Here is a 24,566-nt window from a genome sequence, read left to right as displayed (position 1 = left end):
TTTGGACCTGTGGCAAAGATATGAATCTGTCATAACACTTCTTTATCCACGAACTAAAGGAGATATGTCCGCCCAAGGATTGTTAAGCAGTGTTTTCTCGTGCTCGCTGAGCCCCAAAAGTATCTCCAAGCGGAGACTGAGGCAGACCAGGAGTTTAGACTCCTCATTGACGCGGAATTACAGTACCGAAGCTGAGGAGACATCGTTGAAGGTTGGTGGTTTTATTGCTAATGTTGATTGCCGGACAGATAACACAAACGTAACCGAGTTTTCCGGCGTGCTTCTTTCGGTGTCATCAGATCAGGTCGCCGACGGCTTGTTTTCATCAAGTTATGATGATGATATATTGACAAGATTTTTATTTATTTAATTTTTTTTATTATATATAAACTGCGGATGCACGTGTCTTAAAACTTTCGACAACTCCAAGAGTGATGCGGAATTTATTTTCCTTTTGAACTGCTTTTTGATTTAGTCATTTTTGTGAAGTTTTTAGTACAAAAAGTAAAGCTGCAGGGAGTTTCTAAATTCCGGAAGAGGCTGGAATTCCCTTATGGATGATGTAGCCAAGAAGGGCTCTCAGTATTTCCTTTTATCTTAAATTAAAAACAGAGACATTTTTTTCTCTGTACATTTAGTACATGTAGTTATTGTTTTTAAGTGAAAAAACAAATACTGAGTAATCGTGGTTCCATTGTATTGCATCATCAAAAAGTGTATGACTAACATAAGTTTGCGAAGTGTGTGGACCTTTTATTTATTTAAATGCTGCGTCACTAAGAGTGATTCAACTTTACAAAGATGAAATGATGTCAGCAGAAGCCTGTGGGCTTTGACTAACTTACTGAAAGAGGTGTGCCTGGGAAACTGCAAATCCTTAAAAAAAACTATGACAAACTTCAAGGTGGACTTCTGGAAATATTGTGGAAGTGGATGTGATAGGGTTTAGTTTAACAATTTCCTATGCATCAAGTTTCAAAGTATAGGAAACAGCAATATTATTAAATTAGCTCTTGAATCCGTGCATATCCCTGAGAACAAGATGCTCTTAACTTAAGTTGAGGAAAGTTTTCTAAATTAATTATATATATATATATATATATATTATGCATTAACTCATTGTGTAAAGCAGCAGTACAGTAAATGCACCTGTAAAAGCTTTGGCAGTTTCGAAGCCGTCCTACATTGCCAAAAAAACAAACAAAAAAATCACTGAACATATCATGTCTGAGATTGAGCCGATCTGTGCTGTTGTGTTTAAATCAGTCCTCATGGCAACACTGTTTGTTTAGTGTAATGGATGTATTAGGTGTCACATTAAAATAGGCTTTTAATGAATGCCAGGTGTGTTTTCTTTATTGCATGTTACAGCCAGAGCCCTTAGAAATGTATTCAGTTAATCTGAATGAAAACTCTGTCAGAGAGGATATTTAATGTGATTTATGACTTTGGTGAATGTGTGCATGAGTTACCATGGGCCTAGTTTCTTGCAAGGCATTGTTGTGATGGGAAATTATGACCTCCATTGCAAGTAACAACCTCAGACATTATGTAAAAATGTTACAGATATTCTAATTATGATTTTTACTTTTCCTTAGAACTTTGTGGAGCAGGCTTGCTAGAAGAACTCTGGTCAAAGTCAACTTTATTGTCAATTCACCAAAAGTACAAGACATACAGAGAGATGGAAATATTGTTTCTCACAGTCCCACGGTGTGCAAAAATAAAAAGATAAAACAAGAAAAGTATAAATATGTAACAATAAAAACAAACAACCCTAAACACTTGAGCAGAAATCTGAGCTCCTTCCTGGAGACTCGCATGGCCGTGCTGTCAGCTTACATTCACGGTGAGTAAGAGCCTCACTGAATGCAAAATTTACTCCAAGTCAGTAATCAAATATCCAAGCAAAGGTTCATGCAGGGACAATAGTATCCAAGAGACTGTTGCAACAACATTAGTGAAGTCAGCCTGCTGCACCTCCGCCCACTAACAGTCGCAGCTCTGCAAGACTCTCCTTTCATGTGATGTGTCTTGAAACTCAAATTATCCAGGCCTCTTGTAAAGATAAAAACTAAACGTCTGCATTTCGTTTTTTGGATGCCATCCACTGGGAATTAATTCAAGAGTAAATCACAAAGACAACCATGAGTTTCAAATCTTACTAGTTCCAATGGCTTCTCATGATGAGTCTGTAATCAAAAGACATATATCACTGCAATGTGTTATGTTCTGCGTATCCTAATTAAGGTGTGCAGTTTAGACCAATGTGCTTCTTTTTTTTAATGTTTGTGCTGTGCAAAACACAAATAATCACCAAGTGTTGCATGACTCCAGCATAAGAACACATATTTTCCCATGTTTAAAGGGGAGTGTCAGAATGGTTGTTTAGATCAGTGTTGTGAATGACCCCGTGTTTTCCACCGGTTGAATATCATTGTGTTTTATTAGCATTGTACTCACTCAAGACCTCAGCGGTCCGAGCTGAGATGGAAAGCAGAGACATCTGGTTTACATGAAGAACGCCTCAAATCTTATTTCTCCCAGTACAGCAGCATGACCTGATCCTTGGCTCCAGTCCCTCAGGCACATATTTCTTCCCACGAGAGGCTGTCTGTTTGCATGGCATGGTGCTAAACCGACCTCTGTGTGGTTACATTATGATTCTTGTAGTCATTCAAGTCATGAATAAACAAACTGAGCTCACAGTCTGTGGGTGTACGTTGAGATAGTGGTGGCACAATATGGTGTAAAAAAAGAAGTTATGTTGGGGCTCTGAAGGTGCCAGATAAGATATTAGAAGAAGAATGAACTTGCTTGTTTTTGGTCGTTATATAGACATCGAGTCAGATTTTACTCTTCCTCTGTGCAGCACTCGAAAGTGCATATAAGAACAACGTTGTTCCCCATTGAACATTTGTAGGGTGAAAATTCAATGGACACAGTGAGAGGAGACAAAACATCAAGCATTGCAAATTTTATGACATTAGATCATTTGGGTTGGCACAGAAACAGATTTTAAACTTTGAGGCAACATTAACAACCTTTAAATTACAATTACATGTCATTGAAAAATCTGCCAAAATCTACCGCTGATCTGCGCTGACCTTCTTGGTACATCTTCCCAGAATATTGCCCTGCAGCCCTGATCCTAAAGTGAGCTTCACACTGTGTAATATTAAGACAGCTGGCATGACTACCCGACTCCAAGACAATTACTCTTTGATATGACTGTGGTGGTTCATTTCTGAGCCACATAAGTGCCTAGCATTGGTCACAGTCATGTTTAGGATTCATTTAAACGGATTTTCTTTTAATTTGAGGTTTTTTTTTTTTTTTTTTTGGACTAGCCTCCGGTCAGAACTTTGTGAGGCATTGGAAAATATATATAGTATAATATAATTCAATCCTCAATATATATAACTAACTTATTAAAGTCATTCAGTGTCTTTTCCCTTTTTCTACGTTGTTTTAATACTGCCTGAATTAAATCTTGTCTGTGGAAGATGGTGATTCTGAAAGGACCTCAGGCAGCGTGTGATGTCATCTTCGCTCACTTAATATATTCCCTTTATAACGCTTAAGAGAAATACAACTGTATGACACTCCAAACAGCCACATTAGATTTGCAGCTATAAAATATAGCTCCATTCACTCATTACTCTCAGGAAGTGAGTAAACTGCAGGAACGTATAAAGCCTTTAGAGGGAGCCATTCATCACACTGTTGTGGTAAATGAGGACATTAATCACTGCAGCAACTATTAAGGGTTGATAGGAGGTAGAACCCAAAAGATGTGAGCTCATCTTCAATAAAGTAAAATACTTAATTTATAATTTTAGAAAATGTAAACAATTATCCTGTTATTAACTTATTCATACTTGTTCTGCATTTTAACATTATATATACATAAGGTCATTCTAAAATGACATATATTTATAAAAGCATTGTTCGGTTTAATATTTGAAATGTGATTTTAATCTTATTCTCATACGGATTATTTATTATTATTCTCACTGCCAGGGTGGAGAAGCCTGAATGACATATTTTTCATCTGTGCAGCAGAAAGCTTGAGAGTACTGCTGGAGTGATTAGGTTATCAGCGTGTCATCAGCATTCCTCTGAGCAATGGAGGGGATGGCCTGAAGGAGAAAGAGCTTGCAGGAAACTGAAAAGGGCTCTCTTGGATCTCACTAAAGAAGAACTAACTTTGCTAAATTGCACGAGGAAGCATATTTATTTTAAAATCTTGCTTATTTTCAGAAAATGTTCCCTTCTGCCATGTTACTTCAGAATAACTGATAGAAATTGGACTCCAATCCAAGTTTATAAAAGCTGACAAAATTTTTTTATTTCTTTTTCAACTGTGACTTGTGAGTTTGAGGTTTCTCACCAAACTTTATTATCACTGTGCCATCAAATGTTATACTTTTAATACCATAGAGAAGCACCAGGAGCAGTTTGGACCACCATGAAACTAAACCCATACAAGGGAATTTATCAATGACAATAGCATTTATTTATTTTTTGATCTTCAAAAATTGGACATTTAGATTGTGAGTGATATTTTGACTGTTTTGTGAGGACACCACTTTTTTTTTTTTTAAATGTATATTATTTGTCTAATCGTAGTAGACAGAATGGTTATTCATTACTAACAGCATGCTGATGCAGCTGTTGGATTGTTCACAATATGATATGACAATATGGTATTAACCAGCATCTGCTCCAGCTGCTGTGCAAAAAAGCCTTTGAATTTGCTCCCGCTATTTATTAATATGTGATAAAAAAAAAAAGCCTGGTGATTTTTTTTGGGTGATAGTTTATGTTTAATTATATATTCATAAATCTACCCAAATGTTAGTTCATTTGGCAAACTCAATAAATGGACTAGATGTCTGACTGACAGCAGGATAGTGATCTTCAACCATTGAGGTAAAACTTCGAGCTGCTAATATATCAGATTATAGAGTAAATTCTATGTAACTCAGTTTTAATGTTTTAAATAATTACTAAAGATTTTGTATCATCTAAATAAGCTCTCAAAGCGAAGACTGATCTGTTCACCCAACATCACCTTCAAAATGTGTTGCTGCATTTGGCAGTTAAGCACTTTTTATTCTTACCCCCCCAGCTATTTTATCTGTGCAGTCTAACTGTTTAAAAAAAAAAAAAAAAATCAGGAATATAGGAAACATCCATCATGTTAAAATATATCTGTTGATTGAACTAAAAACTACTAATTCATTTTGCTTAGCAACAGCTGCTGAGGATCATGGGTATTGTAGTATTAATTATGATTCGCACTTTCAAACAATTTCTTTTTCTTTTTTTTAAATCCTTCTTTGCATGGCTATCTCTACGTGTGTGATGCGTGCCTACAGGCTGAATCCTCTCAGCTGGGTTTGTTTTGTTAACTCGACGGGAAGCGCTGAGACTTCCTGTCAAACTACAAGTGGTTGTTTTGGAGTTTTCGACTCACCGAGATGATAATCAGTCCCTGAACGTTTCACTTTCCAGCGCACGTGCGCCACCTGGATCCGGGCTGTGTTTAAACCGCAAACACATGAGCTTGTGTGTCTGTATTTTTTTTTTATTGTCTGAGGTTCAATGGGGGTCCGTTAATTCGTCACTAAACCCCCGGCGTACGCATTTGAGGATGGACGTCTCGACCGGTGTTTGTGTGATGGGGGATCCCATTCTCGAGCGAAGCATCACTTATCTTGTGAGTAACTGTTCTCGGTTTGTCTCTGCAACGACTTTCTAAAATCTTTCCCAGGATCACAACCTCTTTATTAAAGCCAGAGAGATATCTACAAGCTGGCAGAAACATAATGAAGTTCACTCAGGATATGTAAAGTTACGGCAGCGGACTTTGAAAAGTATTGAACCATCCTAAATGGCACGAGAGGAAACAATAACAATGGTTTTGATCCTTGTAATTTTTTTCTACATCTGCTGAAGCAATAATATTATTCTGTACACAATCACATTTCCAGTGGTTGAAGAGGTAAATCTTAAAGCCTACTACAATATCTTACAAATAGACTTTAAAAGTTCTGCTTTAAAAAAAAAAATCAAGTAAAAGGATGTAGTCTTAAGTTTTAGCAGCACAATGTAGTTCAAGTATTCAAGTAAAAGTACTGGTTTGGTCCCTCTGAAAGATTTATTATTATATGACATTATCAAACTAATAATGCTGAATCATCGAGTGCACGCAGCATGTCAGTGTTGAAGCTGCTGCAGATAAATGTGAGAGGTTGTCAGATGATTACTGGGAGAGGAAACAAGAAAAAAACTAAGTTCTGATCCACAAATCTGTTTTTAGTTTTTGGGCTTTTTTCTCTACTCTCTGATTTTTTTTTTAATTGAGATTGTGGATCCTTTGAACATTTATTGAAATAAAATAATGTGAGAAATTTAGCAGTAAAAAGCTGTTAACAACTCACTCTCTAAAATGTGGCCCCGACTACGCAAACATTTTTTGTAAGATGTCCGAAGTGAAAAAGGTTTGAAACCACTGGTTTAATCTTCAACAACGTATTCCACTTTAAAGGCTTGTTATATTGTCTATTGTGCCAAAACTTCATCTTAAAAGTAACTAAAACTGTTAAATAAAAGTAGATAGTACAATGTTTCTATCAAATTGAATATACTGAAGTAACTAAGTAAGTACTTGAGTGAATATACTGAGTTTCTTTCAACCACGGAAGATTTGCACCCACCCAAGGCTAAGGGCGACATGTGTGCAGGAGGATGCAGTTTTAAATCCTCCAAAGCAGACGTCTACCACGGACCTGTAAACAATGTGGGCGAGAGTGTAAGGGCTCCTCGAAATGGCTTCCTGAGCACCGAAGAATATTCATCTCCTCCCTGGGTCTTGTTCGAGTGTGTTTGATTAATGTAATCTGAGTTTTCCATCTAGCCATATTGTATGAAACTACCTTGTGCGTTTCCTCTCATTGTATTCTAGGAAGTGCTATTGTGTTTCAGCGAGGCTTTGGATCAAAATTAGCCACTGCACAACTAAGTGCACCTGTATTTAGGAGTTGACTTCATCAGTGACTGCTGCACTCGTGAGCTCAGTGTGATAAGAAACACTAACTTCATCCAGCTTTGACCGTGTCTGCATCTGGAACTACTGGAAGCATCTGCTCGGGTCTCACTTCCTTTCGCTGCGACATGAAAAAAGGTTGTTAGAAAAAGCCATCGGCCTGCCTAGACGGTAATCGTCACAACACATAACATGAAGCAATATTGCATAAAAACTGCCCTCGTATCACAGGTCTGAACACGCCACACTCAAACCCATGATTATGAAATGACTAAAACAACATTGCATCAAATTGCTATGAACAAGCCTTAGATTGCCTCGACGAAAGTCATTTATTCGAGGATGTGACTTCACTGACGGGCAGAAACTGTGGGAACCCGGCTCATCCTTGGATCAGATATGGAGACAAGTTTCCACTCCCGTACCGTCACACAGGAGGAATGTCAGAACAAAACGACAAGACGACCGCAAATGTGACTCGTACAGTAATCTCAACACGAAGAGTGGCACTTAAAACACTGTTACTCATTTTTCTTGGCTGCAGAAGATACTCGTACTTTTGTGACCTGGTCATTTGTCGGCATTCAGAAAACACAGCGCCGTAGAGATAGGTGGGCAGATAACTGAGCGTCAGCTGGAGTATTTCAGTACTACTCAATATTACACATTCAGAAAGGACATCTTCGTCTGAACCCGTAGTGGGTTTTTGAAAGTGGGTTTTGAGTCCTTACCCGAGAAGATTTATATCGTTGTTTAATCTCACTAATTGTAGCTTTTAAATTATTACCTGCCATCTTTTGTTCCAAATAATGTGACTGTAAATCAAGTATCTTTGGTTTTCGAGCCGCTGGACGGACAGAACAACATTTTTAACGACTGATGATTTAGAGCTGAAATGATTAGCCGATTAGTCAAATAGTTACTTGACAGAAAAACGATTTAGATAATCACTTTTGTTATTTTTAAGGAAAACATAAAAGAAAAAAGAAAAGGCTCCAGTTTTTGGCCTCCAGTTTCTGTCACGTCTTTAGTTACTTTTGGTCGAACAGTACAAGATCATTTTAAGTTTTTATACACTTCGTGATTAATTATTAAATCCAAAACATAATCTGCAGATTAATCTATAATGACTGTTGTTGGTTATAGACCTAAAGTTAAACTATAATGTCGTAATGCTTTTTGTAACGTAGCTGAATTAACTTGACCTGAAAGCAGCCAAATGTTAAGATCTTTTATATTTATAAATTATTACAGGGAAATAATATTGTCACAAATTATTTAGTCACTCATTGTCTCGCTTATGATGAAGCGTGTCAACCTTTATATCATTTTTTTGTGCCAACAGAACTGACAGAGACGAGTTGCAGCTGCAGAAGTTGCCACCGTCTCAGATCTGTCGCTGCATGTCATCCCAGACTGACTCTGTAAAGTTAAGAGCGAGACTCCGCGTGGGTCGGACCATTTGTTGCACGTCTCATTGTCCTTCTTGTCACTGAAGATAGTTCTTCATGAATCTCGCTGGAGGTTTTTGGGTCACGCTGCAGAATGAGTTTGGGGCCGATCAGATGCGTCCTCGATGGACGCCGTGATGTTTTAATCTTTTGGACTGTATTTATACCGCACTTTGTCAAACTGTATGTGTACTCGATAATAGCATGCTACTGTAGCACAGACCCAATTTGCATTTAATGGGAGAGAGCCACTTTAGTGTAAGCCTTATCCTGATAATGACTTACTAAGCCTCTTTGGAACACGGCTCATATGATTGGATTGACTGTGCCGGATCAAAGCACTGTAATCTCCAGCATGGAGATGCTCAAAGGTTGAGGATTTCAGATCAGATTATTTCCTCCGTCATTACCACTGAAGCAAACTGTCAGAACGGCCGTGGCAATGTTTACTGACGAAGTGATGCAGTTTTGATTTATTTGGGTGATAGATTATTAAAAGATGAGTGCCGCACACGCCACAATTATATTCAGTATCATGCACTATTTAGAGTTTCGACGTGTAAGGGCTTATGGTAAAAATCTATTATTCATCATATTTATGATACTTGTAAAATAGGATAATCTGCACAGTGCTCTGATTCAGTAGCATATTTAAGGTACTACAGCTACTTCAATGTAGCTTGAAAATACTTTTAAAGTCCTTTAGTTGGACATGTTTATCTCAACAGTATCACTGATGTCAGCAACTTACACTTCTGTGTTCTACAGTCTAAAAGAAAATGTTAAATTACATATAATAATCAGTTCAAAAGCTCCATGGTAACATCAAGAAGTTGCCTCCACTTCCACATCACAAACTGTCTTTTCAGTGGAAGCTGCCAGCTTCTGTTATAGGAGACAGTTGCTGTCACTTCCAGCTGCCAAGTGAAGCAGGAACATCTGTCAGTTCAGGCATACTGGAGTCATTAGCGGTTATGACTGACAGGTCCTGAATGTGAAATGTGACACCAATTATAGGCGTATCTGATGTGCTGTGTGTGTCCTCAGGGTGACTTCACCTGGAACAGCGTGTCCGGGCGAAGCGTGGACCTGAAGCCCGTCCCGCTGCAAAGCCTCTCGGAGCTGGAGAGGGTTCGTCTCCAGGACGTGGCCTGCAGGCGGTTGTTGCGGGGGTCCCGACCTGGGCTGCCACATCACCATCCCTAAATGTAGGAACACAAACACGCAGGCACATTTACAGGCTTCTTCTTGTCCAGCAGGCTGCTACTCTGTCCCAGGCTGTAGCTTGTCAGAGCATGTTTTTATGAAACAAAAGCAGAACAGCGGACGGGACTCGTTGCCCGCTCTCCTTTGTTGTGTAAGGGTACAATATTTATAAAGTGAGCTTGTCTTTCTTCTCCATTTCTGGGCTGAATCATTGTCAAGAAAACTTTAGAAGGTTTAGCTTTCTACAGAGCTTTCTTGTCCTGGTTTAGTTTACTTCTTTTGACAATGTCAACGTGTTGTGTTGTCCCTGTTTTATGAAAGGACATGCTCCTTTATAAGGTTATGAATTAAGATTCACTCTCCACATCTTTGCACTTTCTGCACAGTTTATCTGTGTTTGTTTGCTCTTTTTAATTGTGCAGACATTTGGGAAATGAGCCTGAGAATATCAAGTGGAGCGAGCATGAACAGGAGCATATTAACTACATTTCTTTATTTGACCGTGTTTAACTTTTTTTTCAGATGGCCACAAGCACAAGACATCACTGAGGAGGAAGTTGGACTCATTATCTAAAGAGAAGAGTAAAGATAAAGGTAATGTGACTCAGCATATGGAGCACTGTGAATTATAGCCATATGCAACGTGTTCAATTGCGGTGTAGTTTTATTCCAGTTGGCCTTTTATGAAGCCGTTTCAGTGCCTGCATGATGTCATTGCAGTATAGAAGGAACTTCAGTGCTTTCCAACCCTTTTTCAACCTGTAAACACAGCTATCCTTTACGTCTGTGGTAGAGCCACTGAGTCTTGTCAGACTTTTATTCCCCTCCAGTTTCCAGCCTATAGTCAGCTTCTGACACTCAAAAAGATCCTCTTTTATGCCGTTCACCGAAACTGTTTGGACTCACTGAAGCAGACAATCCCGGCTGTTTATACCCGCGGAGCTCGCAGTGATCAGAATCTCCCAGTACAGAGGGAAGCTGTGATCTTCAGCCGCTGCACTGCCCCGCCCGCTGCAACAATCTGGCAGGAAAGTGATGTTCTCTGTCAGACAAGCAGTCGAGGGAAATAACTAAAACAATCTTAAGTGGGGGCTCATTCGTTACAGCCTATCCTCCGGCATGCCCAGCCCCCTCTTTCCGCTTTTCTCCTTTTGTTTACAAAGGCACTTGGGAAAGTATGTCCTCTCTCTGAATATTAAGTGTGCGCTGCAGAACACTGTTTTTGCAATTTCTCTTGTTATATTTATTTTGGGCGGGATTTATTAAAAAAGATGGGGTCTGAATATACTGAATGAATCCATCGCAGCACAGTTTTAGATGCTTTCAGCTGGAAATAATCCAAAGGGTAAAATTAGATAATATGCTGACATGACTGGCACATCTAAAGAGTAATTCAGAGTCTCTCTGTTGGCTTGAAGCTAACTAAGTGAACTTTAAGTCTTCCTCTCTTCCCCCCCCCTCCTCCCCCTTCCCCTCCCATCACACAGAGACTTCGCCTCAGGCGTTTGGCATACTGCTGTCGCATGTCATATCCAACGACCGCACGCACAAGCTGCGGCACGATCACCCGCGGGAGGAGCACAGCGACCCCACTGAATTGATGTTATCCTTCTTACACCTGACCTCTAGCTTCAAAAGGGCAAACAAAGAGCTCTCCAGCAGCAACTCATCCCTAAGCTCCACTTCCGAGACGCCTAATGAATCTCCTCTGCCCAGCACACCAGACACAGCCCCGCGGACACACAGGAGGGTAGGCTCTTCTGTCGATACGCTCATGTAGAACAACAGGGAACCAGTCTAATTACACTTGCACATTGGATTTCTCTGGGAATTCGTGACCTTTTTAGACATGCACTCTGTGGGCTGCAGATGCAGCCGTTTCAATAACTGAAGCACATTTTATTACTCAAAGCGTAAGATGAGTTCGCTTTCTCCAGTCACTCTATGGTTGTCACCCGTCTACGTGTCAGGGTGGAGTGTCTGTGGATTGCATCACTGACCTTGACGATAGCCAGTCTCGTCTCCTGGAGGCCCTCCAGCTGTCTCTGCCAGAGGAGGCAGCCGGCAACAGGAAGAAGCTCCGTGACAAAAAGCTCAGCCTGAACCCTATTTACAGACAGGTGCCCAGGATAGTGGACCTCTGCTGCCAGCACCTGGAAAAATACGGTACAAAGTTCAAAAACTAAAACTATATAGGCATAATAACGGACTCTTGGACATAACCTAATGAATCTTACAATTTGAATGTTTTTGCGGTGGAATATTATTCTCAATATTGCCACTAAGGGAGCGTCTTTGTCTTCACGTAGGCCTTCAAACTGTCGGAATTTTCCGTGTTGGGAGCTCCAAGAAAAGAGTACGACAGGTAAGACTGCAGCTGGTTGGCTTCAGAACACCTCGACTACTGTACGAGCAACAGGTTTGCAGTATTAATCCTCACAATATTTCATGCAGCTCCGTGAGGAGTTCGACCAGGGATGGGAGGTACACTTGGATGAGGAGCTCAGTGTCCACGATGTTGCTGCACTGCTGAAAGAGTTCCTCAGAGACATGCCCGACCCGCTGCTGACAAGAGAACTCTACACAGCCTTCATCAACACAATGTGTGAGGACAACACACATCTTAAAAACAACACTATTCTTGTTGTTATTGGGTGAATTCTTGTGTGACCTTTTGATTTATTTGACATAAACTGGTGGAATTCTTTTTCTGCAGTGCTGGATTATTCAGACCAAGAGAGTGCCATCCAGCTCCTGATATTTTTGCTTCCTTCCTGTAACAGCGACACGCTGCAGCGCCTGCTCTGTTTGTTATCGACCGTGTCTGCACACGCTGAAGACAGGCTGGACAATGAGGGGCAGGAGGTAAAAAAACAAAATTAAAAAAAAAGTGTACAAGACCTATTTTTATGGCAAAGTAAAGACAGGTACAAGCAGCACCTGTTTTTTTTTTTTTTTTTTTTTTTTTTTTTTTGTGAGATTTGCATAAACATGATGTAGCACTTGATAAGGTGTTGATATTTTGGTCATAAGTGGGTTATTGATATTGCTGTGGGATTAAACCGCCTGTTGACAGCACATCACACGTTATAACTAGTTGATTCTCCCAGCAAGTACAAACAAATATGAAGGGAATGAGCAGCCAATCCACACTAATTCTGAATATCATAAATAAACCGTTTTACAAATTTTATGTGCTCGTAATGAATCCCAACAACCGTACGAAGGCAGTTGGACAGATGTGTGTTACATCTGCTGTCTGAAAACGCAGCGCCATTACACATGATGGTCCATTATGGTTATCTTTATCAAATGATTCACAACCATTATCAACCTGTTGCACAACAAACACAATGCTGCTGCGAACACCATTCTCTTCTGTGCTAATTTGATCCGGAGTGTATTCCCAGTTTATCTCTCCGTCTATATATTTGCACCTTGCCTCTCTGCACCCATCAGATAATATTGTTTTACCGCTTCATAACTCCAGCCCGGGCTCTCCTCGTTATTTGGTGAACGTTTTTTGTGCACTACTTTATTTGAATGAGCTGCTTATAAGATTTGAGATAAGTAATGTGACAGGATGAGAATATAATGCTTAACATCATGCTCATCCACAGGTTTATATTCTGTTTCACTCAATGCTTTTACACATAGAAAAGTGCATATTAATTACTTGCTCTCCTTATGCACATGATTTTAGTTCAACCTGGGCCAGAAGGTCTCTTACTATTGCAATTATCATCACCATCGTAGCAGAGATTTCTTTTTTTCCCACGGATATAAAACTGTTTTATTCTTGGCCCTGATCCTGGTGCATGCATATTGTAACGGTGAACCAGAGGCCTGCTGAGTTTCTTTGAACAGAAGCAGGCAGTGCCAGCCTTATTGATAGTGGCAGGCCTGTGGTAGGTAACACATTCCCTGCATTTCCTGGGCGCCACAGAGGGTCTGTCTGCAGCAAAAGACTCCCCTTTCATAAAAAATTATATCGGTTTAGAAAACATTTTCTGTAGCAGCAGGAGTCCAACCTGGGCGATGTAATGCCAGCATCACTGCTGAAAAGATTAGTGGGAGAATGTGTGTGCTCAGTTTGTAGACTGTTGAGATATACAGCATAAATTCTCTGTTCTGTTTTGTTTAGATCACAGGAAACAAGATGACGTCACTCAATTTAGCGACCATCTTTGGACCCAACCTCCTACACAAGCAAAAAAACTCAGACAAAGAGTTTGTGGTCCAGAGTTTTGCCCGTGCAGAAGAGAGTACAGCCATCATCAGCGTGGTCCAGAGGATGATCAATACATACGATACACTGTTCATGGTAAGCAGCTCGTACGGCAAACCCAAAGACATTTGAACAGTTAAAGAGAACACAGGGTTTAATAAGACATTGTCGAGGTCTTAGTCGGGTTTTCTCTGCAGGATTATATTCAATTCTTGAGCTTAATGGAATAGAGCACATCTAATAAAATGTAGACTGTGCTTTTATAGTCACTTATAAAACAAAGCAGCATCATTGTAAAGTAATTTGTTTTTCCCGAACCTTGTAAAATTCAATTTCGTGAATACTCTTATCTGTGCATGGCAAATGAGAAGCCTCTGTGGATGGATGAATAAGTTCATTCCAGCCTCACTTTGGTTTATAGAAAACAGGACCAAGGGCAAGACTCTCATCTACATTCTGCTTTCTGCTTTTAACCAGAAACTTCAGAGTAGATACACTCAATTGAAGTGTCTGAATATTATCTGCTAAGGGAATCCGAGGACAAAAAGCCCATTAGACATTTGCTCTGCATCATGAATGCTGTTAATTACATTCTCATTCAAATATCTGTACTAGTGCGCATTACAATAGAGATAGTATGTAAATATCAGGAAAGTTGTTTATGTAAAAGAGCAAATTCACCAAATGTGGTGAACTGATTAAAAAGAAGCTGCTGCTGTTAAAATGTTGTTGATTGTGTAGACAGAGTACAGTATGGAGATTTGAAGTGTTTTGCTATGTAGACATGTGTTTAGTTTTAACGTTATTAATTATTAAGGCACAATGAAATTAAGTAAACAAGGACTTTACATTTGTCAACCCTTTATTCTGAGCTTCAGTACAACAGATTTTTGGTTCTTCTAGGTTCCTGCCAACCTGCAGAATGAGGTGCTTATGAGTTTGCTAGAAACTGATCCTGATGTTGTGGATTATTTACTGCGGAGGAAGGCCTCACAATGCAAGTGAGTATGTGGCTTTTATTTGATTTATCGTGTATATGTGTGTGTTTGTGTGCTTACCTCATGCCCAGGTGTCAAAATCATCAAAATGAAGCACACATCATGTCAAATGTGTTTGTAGAATCAAAAACACACGTATCCAATAGCTTAATGCTTATTTCGAAGTTGCTTTAACATATTGTGTCTTCTTTGTTTCTGCAGACAGCCCAGCCTTCTCAGACCAGAGGAGTCCTTCTCTCTGACCGAGAGACGTTTGTCCAACGACTCACTCAAAGCATCTAGTGGAGAGGTGTCTCCCTATGACAATAATTCCCCGGTCATGTCCGACCGACTGCTGTGTAAATACCAAGAGGACAGCAGTCCACTCTCAGATCGGCTGCCCAGACTTTCTGAGCAGCACAGACTCGGTGATGATTCAAAAGAGGGATCGGGCAGCACCTCTCCTACTCATTCTACTGACAAAGGTGAACTAAATTCATTTCAATATATAGAAAAGTATCATTTAAGTAACTTATTCTGGTATTGTGTTTTTTTAACACTAGGGGGGAATAAATCCAAATTATTTTTCCTTGGTATTGTAACACTGTCAAGGTTAAAGGGAAACAGCCGCCAGCTTGAAAAAGAGGTCATGACTGTGCTTCTGTCATATCTTGCGCTGATATAATGATGTATTAAACCAAAGTGAATAATCCTCTTAATTCTTCTGTTTCTGTCAGAGGCCTCCACCGACCGTTTCTGGGACACCTGGCACGAACTGTTCAGGAAGGATTTTACCAGCTGTCACATCACCGGTAACAGAATCCTCTTTACATGTCGCTCCAGACGGTCTCTGGATATGACACGAGTGCTGGTTGTTAATGAACGCTTTCTCTCAGGCTCTGTAGGAGACGTGTCTGAATGTGACTCGTATGGATCATCAGAGGGGCTAAGCAGTCGCCAAGGTAACAACAAGCTGCCCGTCAGACCTACACAAACATCATTGGGCGTTGTGGATTGCAGGCCACACCTCCCGGTGACTCGCAGCAGCAGTGGTCCTCATGACCAGAGAGAGCAGAGACAGCCAGAATCATCATTACATCCGACACTGAGCAGCCAATCAGGAGCCATTAGCTCAGACAACTTGACACCAAGGACAGGACGCCCTGCATGTCCATTACGTACGGCCAGGACGAATAATTTGTCTCCCCTTCTCTGCTCCGGACCTCTAAGGGAGACTCGTATTTCTCACTCCACACCCTCCCTCTTCTCGTATCAGCCTGACCCCCGAACCCCTCAGCAGTCCCAGCAGAGCTCTGCCCTCCACAGTGGAGACAGGACAGAAGCCTCTGGGCCAGAAGAAACAAAGGGCCCTGATGCCTCAAACTGGCCGACAGAGAGATGGTACATATGGCAGATGCTGTCAAAAGAAAATCCAGAAGCCCTGCCAGAAACCTTGGTGTGACGCAGCTTAAACTGATGAGCTAAACTGTGGATACGTTTTAGAGACAGGAACCAGTCCCCTGTCAATCACATCATCATCGCCATCATAAATAATTGCAGTGTCAGCTTAATTATGTATTTTATACTCTGATGAAAACTTACTCCACATGGATGTATTGTAATTGCTATTGCATGGGTGTTTAGATGTTTATAATTAAAGCATGATTTTGTACACTTTTTTTTTTTTTTAAATGTTATTAGATAATTAATTACAGAGAAATTATTTGAAACTTCTAAAACTTGTATTTAGACTTTAATGTCTTTATTAGACTTGCATGTGTTTTTTTATTATGCTGAATATATAAACAAATCATATTTATCTTGTTATATGGCTTTAAATATATTACCTTTATTTGTATTTAAGCTACTTTAATCCAAACTTTTGTAACAAGCAGACTGTAATCTGCCAACTTGTGGAAATGCTGCAATCTGTGTCACCGTCTAACCGAGTTCTTTGTTTTCCAGACAATTAAAACTGGAGTTTGTTTTTAATGCTTTTAATACGGGTTATTGCACTATTTCACATTTCAAGCTTTATCTGCTTTTCGACCACCCAACTTTTTGTGTCGGAGACAAAAGATTAATTGTTAAGCAGTATTTGTAGAGGTGAATATATATATATATATGATATTTGTACATTTGCAGTACTTTATAATGTAAAGCAAAACAATTATCCATTCTTTTTCTTGGTGCTACTTAATGAACTGACTTTGATTTGTCTCATTTAAAGTAGATTAATCTCAGTCTTTTGTGTCTCATACAATGAAATTCAATTGAAACCAAACCACCCTTCTTACCCTTTCAGTCAGACTGCGGATTGGTCGGACTCCAGACGGCACAGCTCTAAATGTGAGAAACATCCTTCATATAAAGAAATTATAGTATGCTGGATCATGGAGCACTATGGTGTGACATGAGATGCTTTGAATGTAAGCAAAAAATATTAGAAAAGTACATTTTGCTGTGCTATCATGTGACGTGACAGGACCGGCGTTGAAGCTCAAACGGGGACTGCGGGCAAAAACGACCTGAACTGAATCTCACCATGATCTAGTATAGCAAAATGAATTATTAAACACAACATATATCCAAGTTAATCACAACAAGGTGAGTTTGTACTGGTTAATCGTGCAATTCCTAAAGCCCATGAGCCCTGATGTGACCTTTGTGTGATGAGGCAGGTTTTTTCTTTCAAGTTCACACTTTTAATTTATGCACCTTGGAGGGGCAAATGCATAAATGACTTTAAGCTCATTAATTATCTATAGTATTAGTCCTTTTTTTAAGCACGTGTTAACTACATTATAGATTTGTGTCTGCACTCTTCCGGAGTAGTCACTGATTTAATTGGTGCAAAATTAAGATATTTTTCAATGTAGAAAAGAAATAGGTAAGGTAAGAAAAGACTAGCGGCATATTGGACTCCTATAAATAAATTATGTTTTCTGGTGGCAGATAATGTAACATGACGTTTTATCCTCGGGGTTCATTCAGGAATCAGCAGAAACTCAGGATTACTAAGGTATTGTGGCCAGAACAGATTTTGTTTTGCAGTAGTTCAGAATTACCTAAACTGGCCACCAGAGGGAAGCAAAAGACCAGGAAAAGGTTTTCCTTCCTCGTTGGTCTCCTTTCTTCTTCTAACTAACCAGTAAAGATTGTGGATCTTGATTGTGGGTTATAACCATTCATTACATATTGAATAGCTGTTTGTTAGATTTCATTCATATTAGACTCCTTTCTCCCACTCTCATCGGGATGGTGGTAATTTTATTTGATAGGGGTAATGTCTATTTTTATGCCAGTAAATATCTAATTTTACACTATGATGTGTTGATGTCCTCTGAGTGCAAATTTTGTTTTATCAATATCAATCTAGCTTTATGTGAATCTAAGATATCTGAGCTGTGACAATAACTGGCAGCATTTTCAATAAAAATTATGTTGTAATAGAAAAAGTCCTCATTGAACGTGTGTAATGACGCAAAAAATGTTTGGCATCAAAATCTGACACAAATTACAGAGCATTTACAAGAATACGGAAGTGCATATTTGAGGAGGATTACTTGCCTAAAAGTGACAGAAATGGTTGTGAATACTGGAACTGTGCAATTAACTTTTGAGTTATGAACTAAAGTAATCGGCAATTTCTCACCCAGATAATAAAAATCTTCACTTGTTAGGCAAATTTCCTCAACGCCAGGATTTGTGGTTAAACTTTCAACACTCCACAGCTGTGTGAGTCAAGCTGCATTGGCCACCACAGATTCTTTAATCTGTTGTGCAAATGGAGGCATTCATTGTTCTGACACTTAAAGGCCAAGCGTTGGAAAGAAAACGCAGACATATGAAGCTGTTTTCTTCTGACCTGCCTCCTGAAAGCGAACGATTGAGATCAAGCATTTCATTTCACGTCTTATCTTTTGCAGCGCTGATGGGTGTAAATTGATCCTTGGCAGAGTGTTGCCGCTGCTCCCAACAGGAGGTCCATCCTGTCTGAGTCCGCTCCCGAGCATCAGAGGCAGCTGCAGGGAGGACGGAGCAAGGTCTCAACTGAAAATGAGGCTGAATGTTCTGAAAGGAGAGAACCCCGGCCCGACGGTTTCAAGGTCGAGATTGGCACTCAAATCTCTGCAGAGGAAAAACAGAGCTCAGTGGAGCTCATTAAGGTGTTAGTCATGCACAATCACTTTCAAATCAAATGCTACAAAGCCCCAGTCCTTTTGCTGTCATTTTAGGCACCAGCTCCTGACTACTTGCTGTGTACTGACTCATTTTCAATAACTTGTCTACGTCTTGAGTGCTTACTGATCTCAAGGATTTACTCCCTGAGTTGGTAAAGCACCTATGAGCGTCCTTAAATCCAAATATTCTCTCCCAGCATACTGTTGAAGATTTGAAGGTTAAATCAGGGTTGTAACTCAAATATACTTCTTGCCATCAATCATCCAAGTTAAAGTGCTGCATTTACATTTTTTAAAGTTGAGGCAAGAAGCTATTTTCTGCTGATTTATGATTCCCCTTGTGCTTCATTGTCCATGTGAAAATATATTTCCATCGCCTTTGCTAAGGAGAAACCCTATACAGCAATAATATGACAACAATGACCACAATCATTTCACTAATGAAAAGAATGTGTAATACAATAGCAAGCAGACTATTAATGAATGGAAGAGTGACGCAGGACCCAAATGTCAATGAGAGTGTATTATGGGAGTCATGGTCATGACTGGTTAATGAAGTTTATTTTAAGTAAAAAGACGTTAAAGATTAAAGGCTTAGCAGTGATTGCATTAAGCTTCTCAGCTTAGTCCACTTCAGCACTTCATGAACAAATTGCGATGTTTTAGATACAAAGTGTGTCACTGATAAAACAAGTCCAAGTAATTTTGTGCAGTTTTTGACTTGCTTTGGATTCTGATCAGCACTCCCTCCTGTCTCCTCTTTGGAGGGGGATGTTTGAAGTAATACTTTCCAGTTCGATTTGTTTTTTTTAAATTTTTAATTCAATGTCAGGGCTTTCCAAATCAGTCAATGTATATCTGTTTGAGACTTTATGGCCAGCATACTGAGAAACATCTTCCCTTCTCCCATTTTCTCAGAGAATCTCAGAGAAGCAAGACAAGAGCTGTGTTCATGCAGCCCACAAAATCTAATTTCACTCACACCATCTGTTCTGCCTCATGTTCCAGTTGGGATAGATGTGATTAATATTTCTCATTTTGAAACAGGGACCACATTGCACTTCGAAATAAACTGTAGAAAAACGTTGAATTTGTTTACTCTGATATTTGTGTCAAAATGCTCAGTGTAAATAGAAATAGAGTGTGTGTGTGTCCCGAATACACCGTTTCTTGGAGTGTCCATATGGCTTGTAAAGTTTTCCCTCCCTCTCCTTGAGTCCACATAATACAGCGCAGTTCAGTTTAGATGCAGGCCGTGTATAGGATGGGACAGGGGATCAAGTTGGGTCAACCTCAATATGTCAGTTCTTTGGCAGGGCTGAGCAGTGAATGATTCGCTGTTTAAATGACATCAGCAGGACCCTTCAGGACGGCAACCAAAAAGGCAGTTTTCAACAGGCAGTTTTGTTTCTGCCTTCAGACTTGCGCAACAAACAGAAAAGTATGTGACTGAAAAAAAGACTCCCATGCAACATCAGAAATTGGAGCAACCAGATGTTTTTCCCCAAAGCTTGTTGTTATCAAGTTTTCTTGAGGTACAGCAATGAACACATTCATATTCTTACCTATTCATGTTTTTTTTTTATTTCTTATGGAGTCATGTTGATTCTGTAAGTGTGTCATTTAGCGATCACTTAGCCCCGTGAGATGTGATACTTCAAAACATGTGTTCTGTGAAAATATGTTTGAGAGAACATTACGATTGTCAAGTTTTAACATGTCTCTTTCACAAATGAGAAGACGCTGCACTATTATCTAAAATGTTTTCCTAATCAGGAACGAGGTAACACTAATGTAAGCACGTCCAATTTTTGTCTGTATTTTGTGGCAAAACACACAAACACCTGATAATATGGCTTTGTGTTGATAAAGAAATAAAGCACTTAATCAGCAGCATTAGGATTTCACACTCTTGTCCTGAAGAGGACAGTAAGCAGCAGCTTCAAGGAAAGTACTCTCTGAATCTTCTCACCACTTGTGTCCTCCAATATTCTCCTGTGGCTTTGTTTTTTCTTGCAGCTTTCTCGGTTGCATGCTTATTTCCTTTGGTCTCTATTTTCAGCTGTTTTCAGAAACAGTCTCAGCCATGTCCTTTTATCTTTGACGCAAACTGACTTCCACGTCATTAGAAATATGTTACTGAAAGAAAAATGTATGGTATTACAAATGCAGTAGGCTATTAATTCAGTTATGATGTATAGAATTTGTGAAAACACCATAGCAACCACCTAACAACAAAAAACAATTAGCAAAGCACCAACCACTGAGAAACACACCAGAAACCACCTGGTCGGTGATTTTAACATTGTCAGCATGCATAGTTAGGTTTTAGGCTGTGTTAGTTCTGTTATTGAAGATGTGTTTGTAAGTCACAGGGAACACAATGAAAACAACAAAAACATACTGACATTAATTGGTGACAAGTTGCAAAAATTGGAGAGCCCTGAGAAAAATAGTTGCAGGTATTTAAACCATAGTTTAACAGTTTGTTTGGGAAAACAAAATCAGTTCAAAGTGTTTAAAAACTCCTGTTTGTTAATGCCCCCTGGCACCTTTGTAATAAAAAAAACAGATCGTGCCTTTCACAAAAGCGTCTAAACCTTGGAGACAGGGTGGTACTCTGTAGCAAGGGGTTTGTATAAATAACCAAAAGCCACCAAAGTTCTGGATGCTGTTTAGATTATCATTTGATTTTTGAATTTTGAATATAACCATAATTTGCATATTTGGAACCAAAAGCACGAAATTGGTTTTGCCAGAAATAAGAACTGAATGTTTCATCAGTGTCAGCGGTACGAAACACAATCTCACACTTTAAGTGTAGATGCCAGTCTGCTGACTGTTTCCAGCCCACGTCATGTAATCAGTAGAAATCGTCCTGGATTTCCTGAAAAACACAATTAAGCTCATACTTTTGACACTTGTGGCTGCTGTAGTTCGATACTGCACATCTGCAGTAAATGCTTCAAGTCTGTGCACACCCACATGTGTTGCAGGTTTGCTGCTGTTATGCACAAAGGAAACATAAAGGTGTAGTTATCCCGCCTCAACAGGTGTGGAAAAAGTCCCTTCTAATCACACAAACTTTTTATCTGCTTCCTTAGGCGGGGACCAAAATCTAGAAAGCTATCTCACCTGTGAAGAACTCTTTACAACAAAGAAAGAAGCTGCATGTAGATGCCCCTTTTTTCCCTTTTAATAACTGTGAATTCTTCCAAAAAAAATAACACAAACTACTGACATATTACAATAACAGAACTGAATCTGTCGCTGTGTACTGATCTAATAAACATGATTGTTTTCCCTGGAGTGAGTTAAACATTTTCCAATATTCCATCAGTCCTTCAGGCTGGATTAGATCAATTCAATAGAGTGACTCCAAACTTAATTCATTTGTAGATTTAGTTATGAAACTCCAATTAACTCCTTAACACTCAACAAGATGAAACAAGACTTAAGTGCAAAACAAGTTCGAACTCCAGCCTAGCCACCTTTTCTACCCCCTTTAGGTTGTTCTTTCTTACGGGAAGGGTAATTATGAGAAAATAAGGTACTAATCAGAGGGTGGCAGCAAACGGGAACTGTATAACTGCTCGTTCGCAAGTTTTGTAAAAATCCTGGCTTCACTATTCAGACAAGAGGTCTCCACCATGACTATTTTTAAGTCAACAAGTTCATCACATCCTAAACTTTCATCAACATCAACCTTTGCCTTTTAACCCAACGCCTGCACAACAGTCTCTGGCACAAAGTCGGTCCAGGTTAAAGGGACAAGGGAGAGCAGTGTGATGTGCCACATTCATGCTTGAAACCCTCATCTGACTCATTGTTGATCGGACCTTAGATTTCACTCTGCTATTATTCTCTTTTCAGCCAAGTAGTGGAGGTCTGGTTTCTTGACTAATAGTCTTCAGCTGCTCCACAGAGATGAAGAGCTTTGAAAGCAGCCTGCAACTGTACTGAGTTAAATATGGTGTTTCTGTCACGGTAGAAAAACAGCAAAACATGGTGATCTTTAGAAGGATTCCTGCAATGCAGCCGCGGAGAAGAAGGTGAGAAGTGCTGGAATCTAACAGTGATTGGTTCACCTCATGAACAACTTCAACATGTTTACCTTTGTATCTTGGGCAAAAAGTTCCTTTAGCTCACAATATTGGGTGCCAAACTGACCTGTGCAACTTCAGCAGGTTTTTTTTTTTTTTTTATAGCTCCTTTTCAATGAGGCATGAGAAGATAACAGGCAGAAATCAACACTGGGAGTCAAGTCATGGTCAGACACACTGTAGTGTAGCAGCTGAGAAAAAGAAAGGCTCACAGTTTGACTTTGATATTCACTAGTTCATAGCTCATCGGTTTTTTTCTCATGATGCACAAGTTAATTGTGCATCTCCCTCGCTATTCTATTATTTTTGTAATAAAGTGGCTTTAAGTTAAAGAAACTTCAGCTTCTCCTGGATTTTTAACTTCACTTTCTGTGGTCCAAATTACATCCAAAGGCGAAGAGTCTTAAGTTTCTGATTTCTCTCCAAGGGATGTTAACAACTTTCTGAACTTTCCAATACTTTTTTCAATTTCTTTTTTATTGTGTGGCCACGACTTGACCAGACTCTGACTACTCAAGTTTGAAAGTTTGTGACCTTGTAGAAATGTTTCAAGAATCGCAAAATTCTCCCACTGTTTTTAATCCATACTATTTTTTTTCTTTTTCTACCCCACAGCCTTTACCTTAGCTAACGTATACCTACTGTGAATGTTAATCAGCACAGATTTTATTTCATCATGACATGAAAAGAGAAGATTTCTTTAGACAAGGTTGGGCCTGGCTGGATTTTTTTTCCACTCGAGGGATATACACCCAATTCCTCAAATATGATCTCATTATTGCAAGTATGGAATTGTGTTTTTGCACTGACTCATCTATCTCACAGGATGAATTCTCATTAGGGTGGAGAGAGCCAATTCTCTCTTGCTTAATAGAAAGTTTTTTTTTCTTCTTTGCTGCTTTCTGCCGGCAGCTGTGAATCCTCAGGCTCGAGCCTTATTTTTCTCTTCCTGACAATAGAGCTGGGGCGATAAAGAAAGGCTCTTTATCAATATCATCTGGTGCTGACTGTTTATATATCAGGTTCCACCATATACTCACATTTTCATTCATTTTTTAAAATTACTCATGAATAGACGCATTGCAACTGTCCTCGATGGAGCAAGAAAAGAGGAGAGTCCACAACTTCTCAGCCCGTTTTCATGATACGTTATGGGGATCACAAACATCTTCCTTATTGCTTTCAATGCCAGCTCATCAAAGGGTTAAATAGCTTTCCATGCTCCTGTGTAAACATGTACAGCAGATGAGAAGAAAAATGTGTGTCAGTGAGGTATGTGTGGATACACACCTCTTGGGGAGGAGTGTGCATGCAGACAGAACACCTTCAGCCTTCTGTCTCCTGTCTGTTTTACCTTAGGGGA

At 39.6% G+C, this 24,566-nt stretch overlaps 1 protein-coding gene across 1 annotated transcript; it reads left to right on the top strand.

Annotated features, from left to right (window-relative positions):
* LOC138200928 (rho GTPase-activating protein 6-like) lies at positions 1–16,913 on the top strand. Its single transcript, XM_069153939.1, is given in 14 exon segments — positions 1–211; positions 9,553–9,681; positions 9,683–9,713; positions 10,234–10,305; positions 11,199–11,461; positions 11,682–11,877; positions 12,021–12,076; positions 12,166–12,316; positions 12,428–12,576; positions 13,856–14,035; positions 14,843–14,940; positions 15,139–15,401; positions 15,654–15,728; positions 15,813–16,913. Coding segments are annotated over 14 exon segments (2,376 nt in total). The 5' UTR covers positions 1–64; the 3' UTR covers positions 16,379–16,913.
* Positions 16,914–24,566: the final 7,653 nt, after the last annotated feature.

This window comes from Embiotoca jacksoni, unplaced genomic scaffold (assembly GCF_022577435.1).
Source record: "Embiotoca jacksoni isolate LCO1_2020_lvr unplaced genomic scaffold, fEmbJac1.0.p SCAF_2, whole genome shotgun sequence".
NCBI classification, from domain to species: domain Eukaryota; kingdom Metazoa; phylum Chordata; class Actinopteri; family Embiotocidae; genus Embiotoca; species Embiotoca jacksoni.
This window is presented reverse-complemented; position numbering and strand designations above follow the sequence as displayed.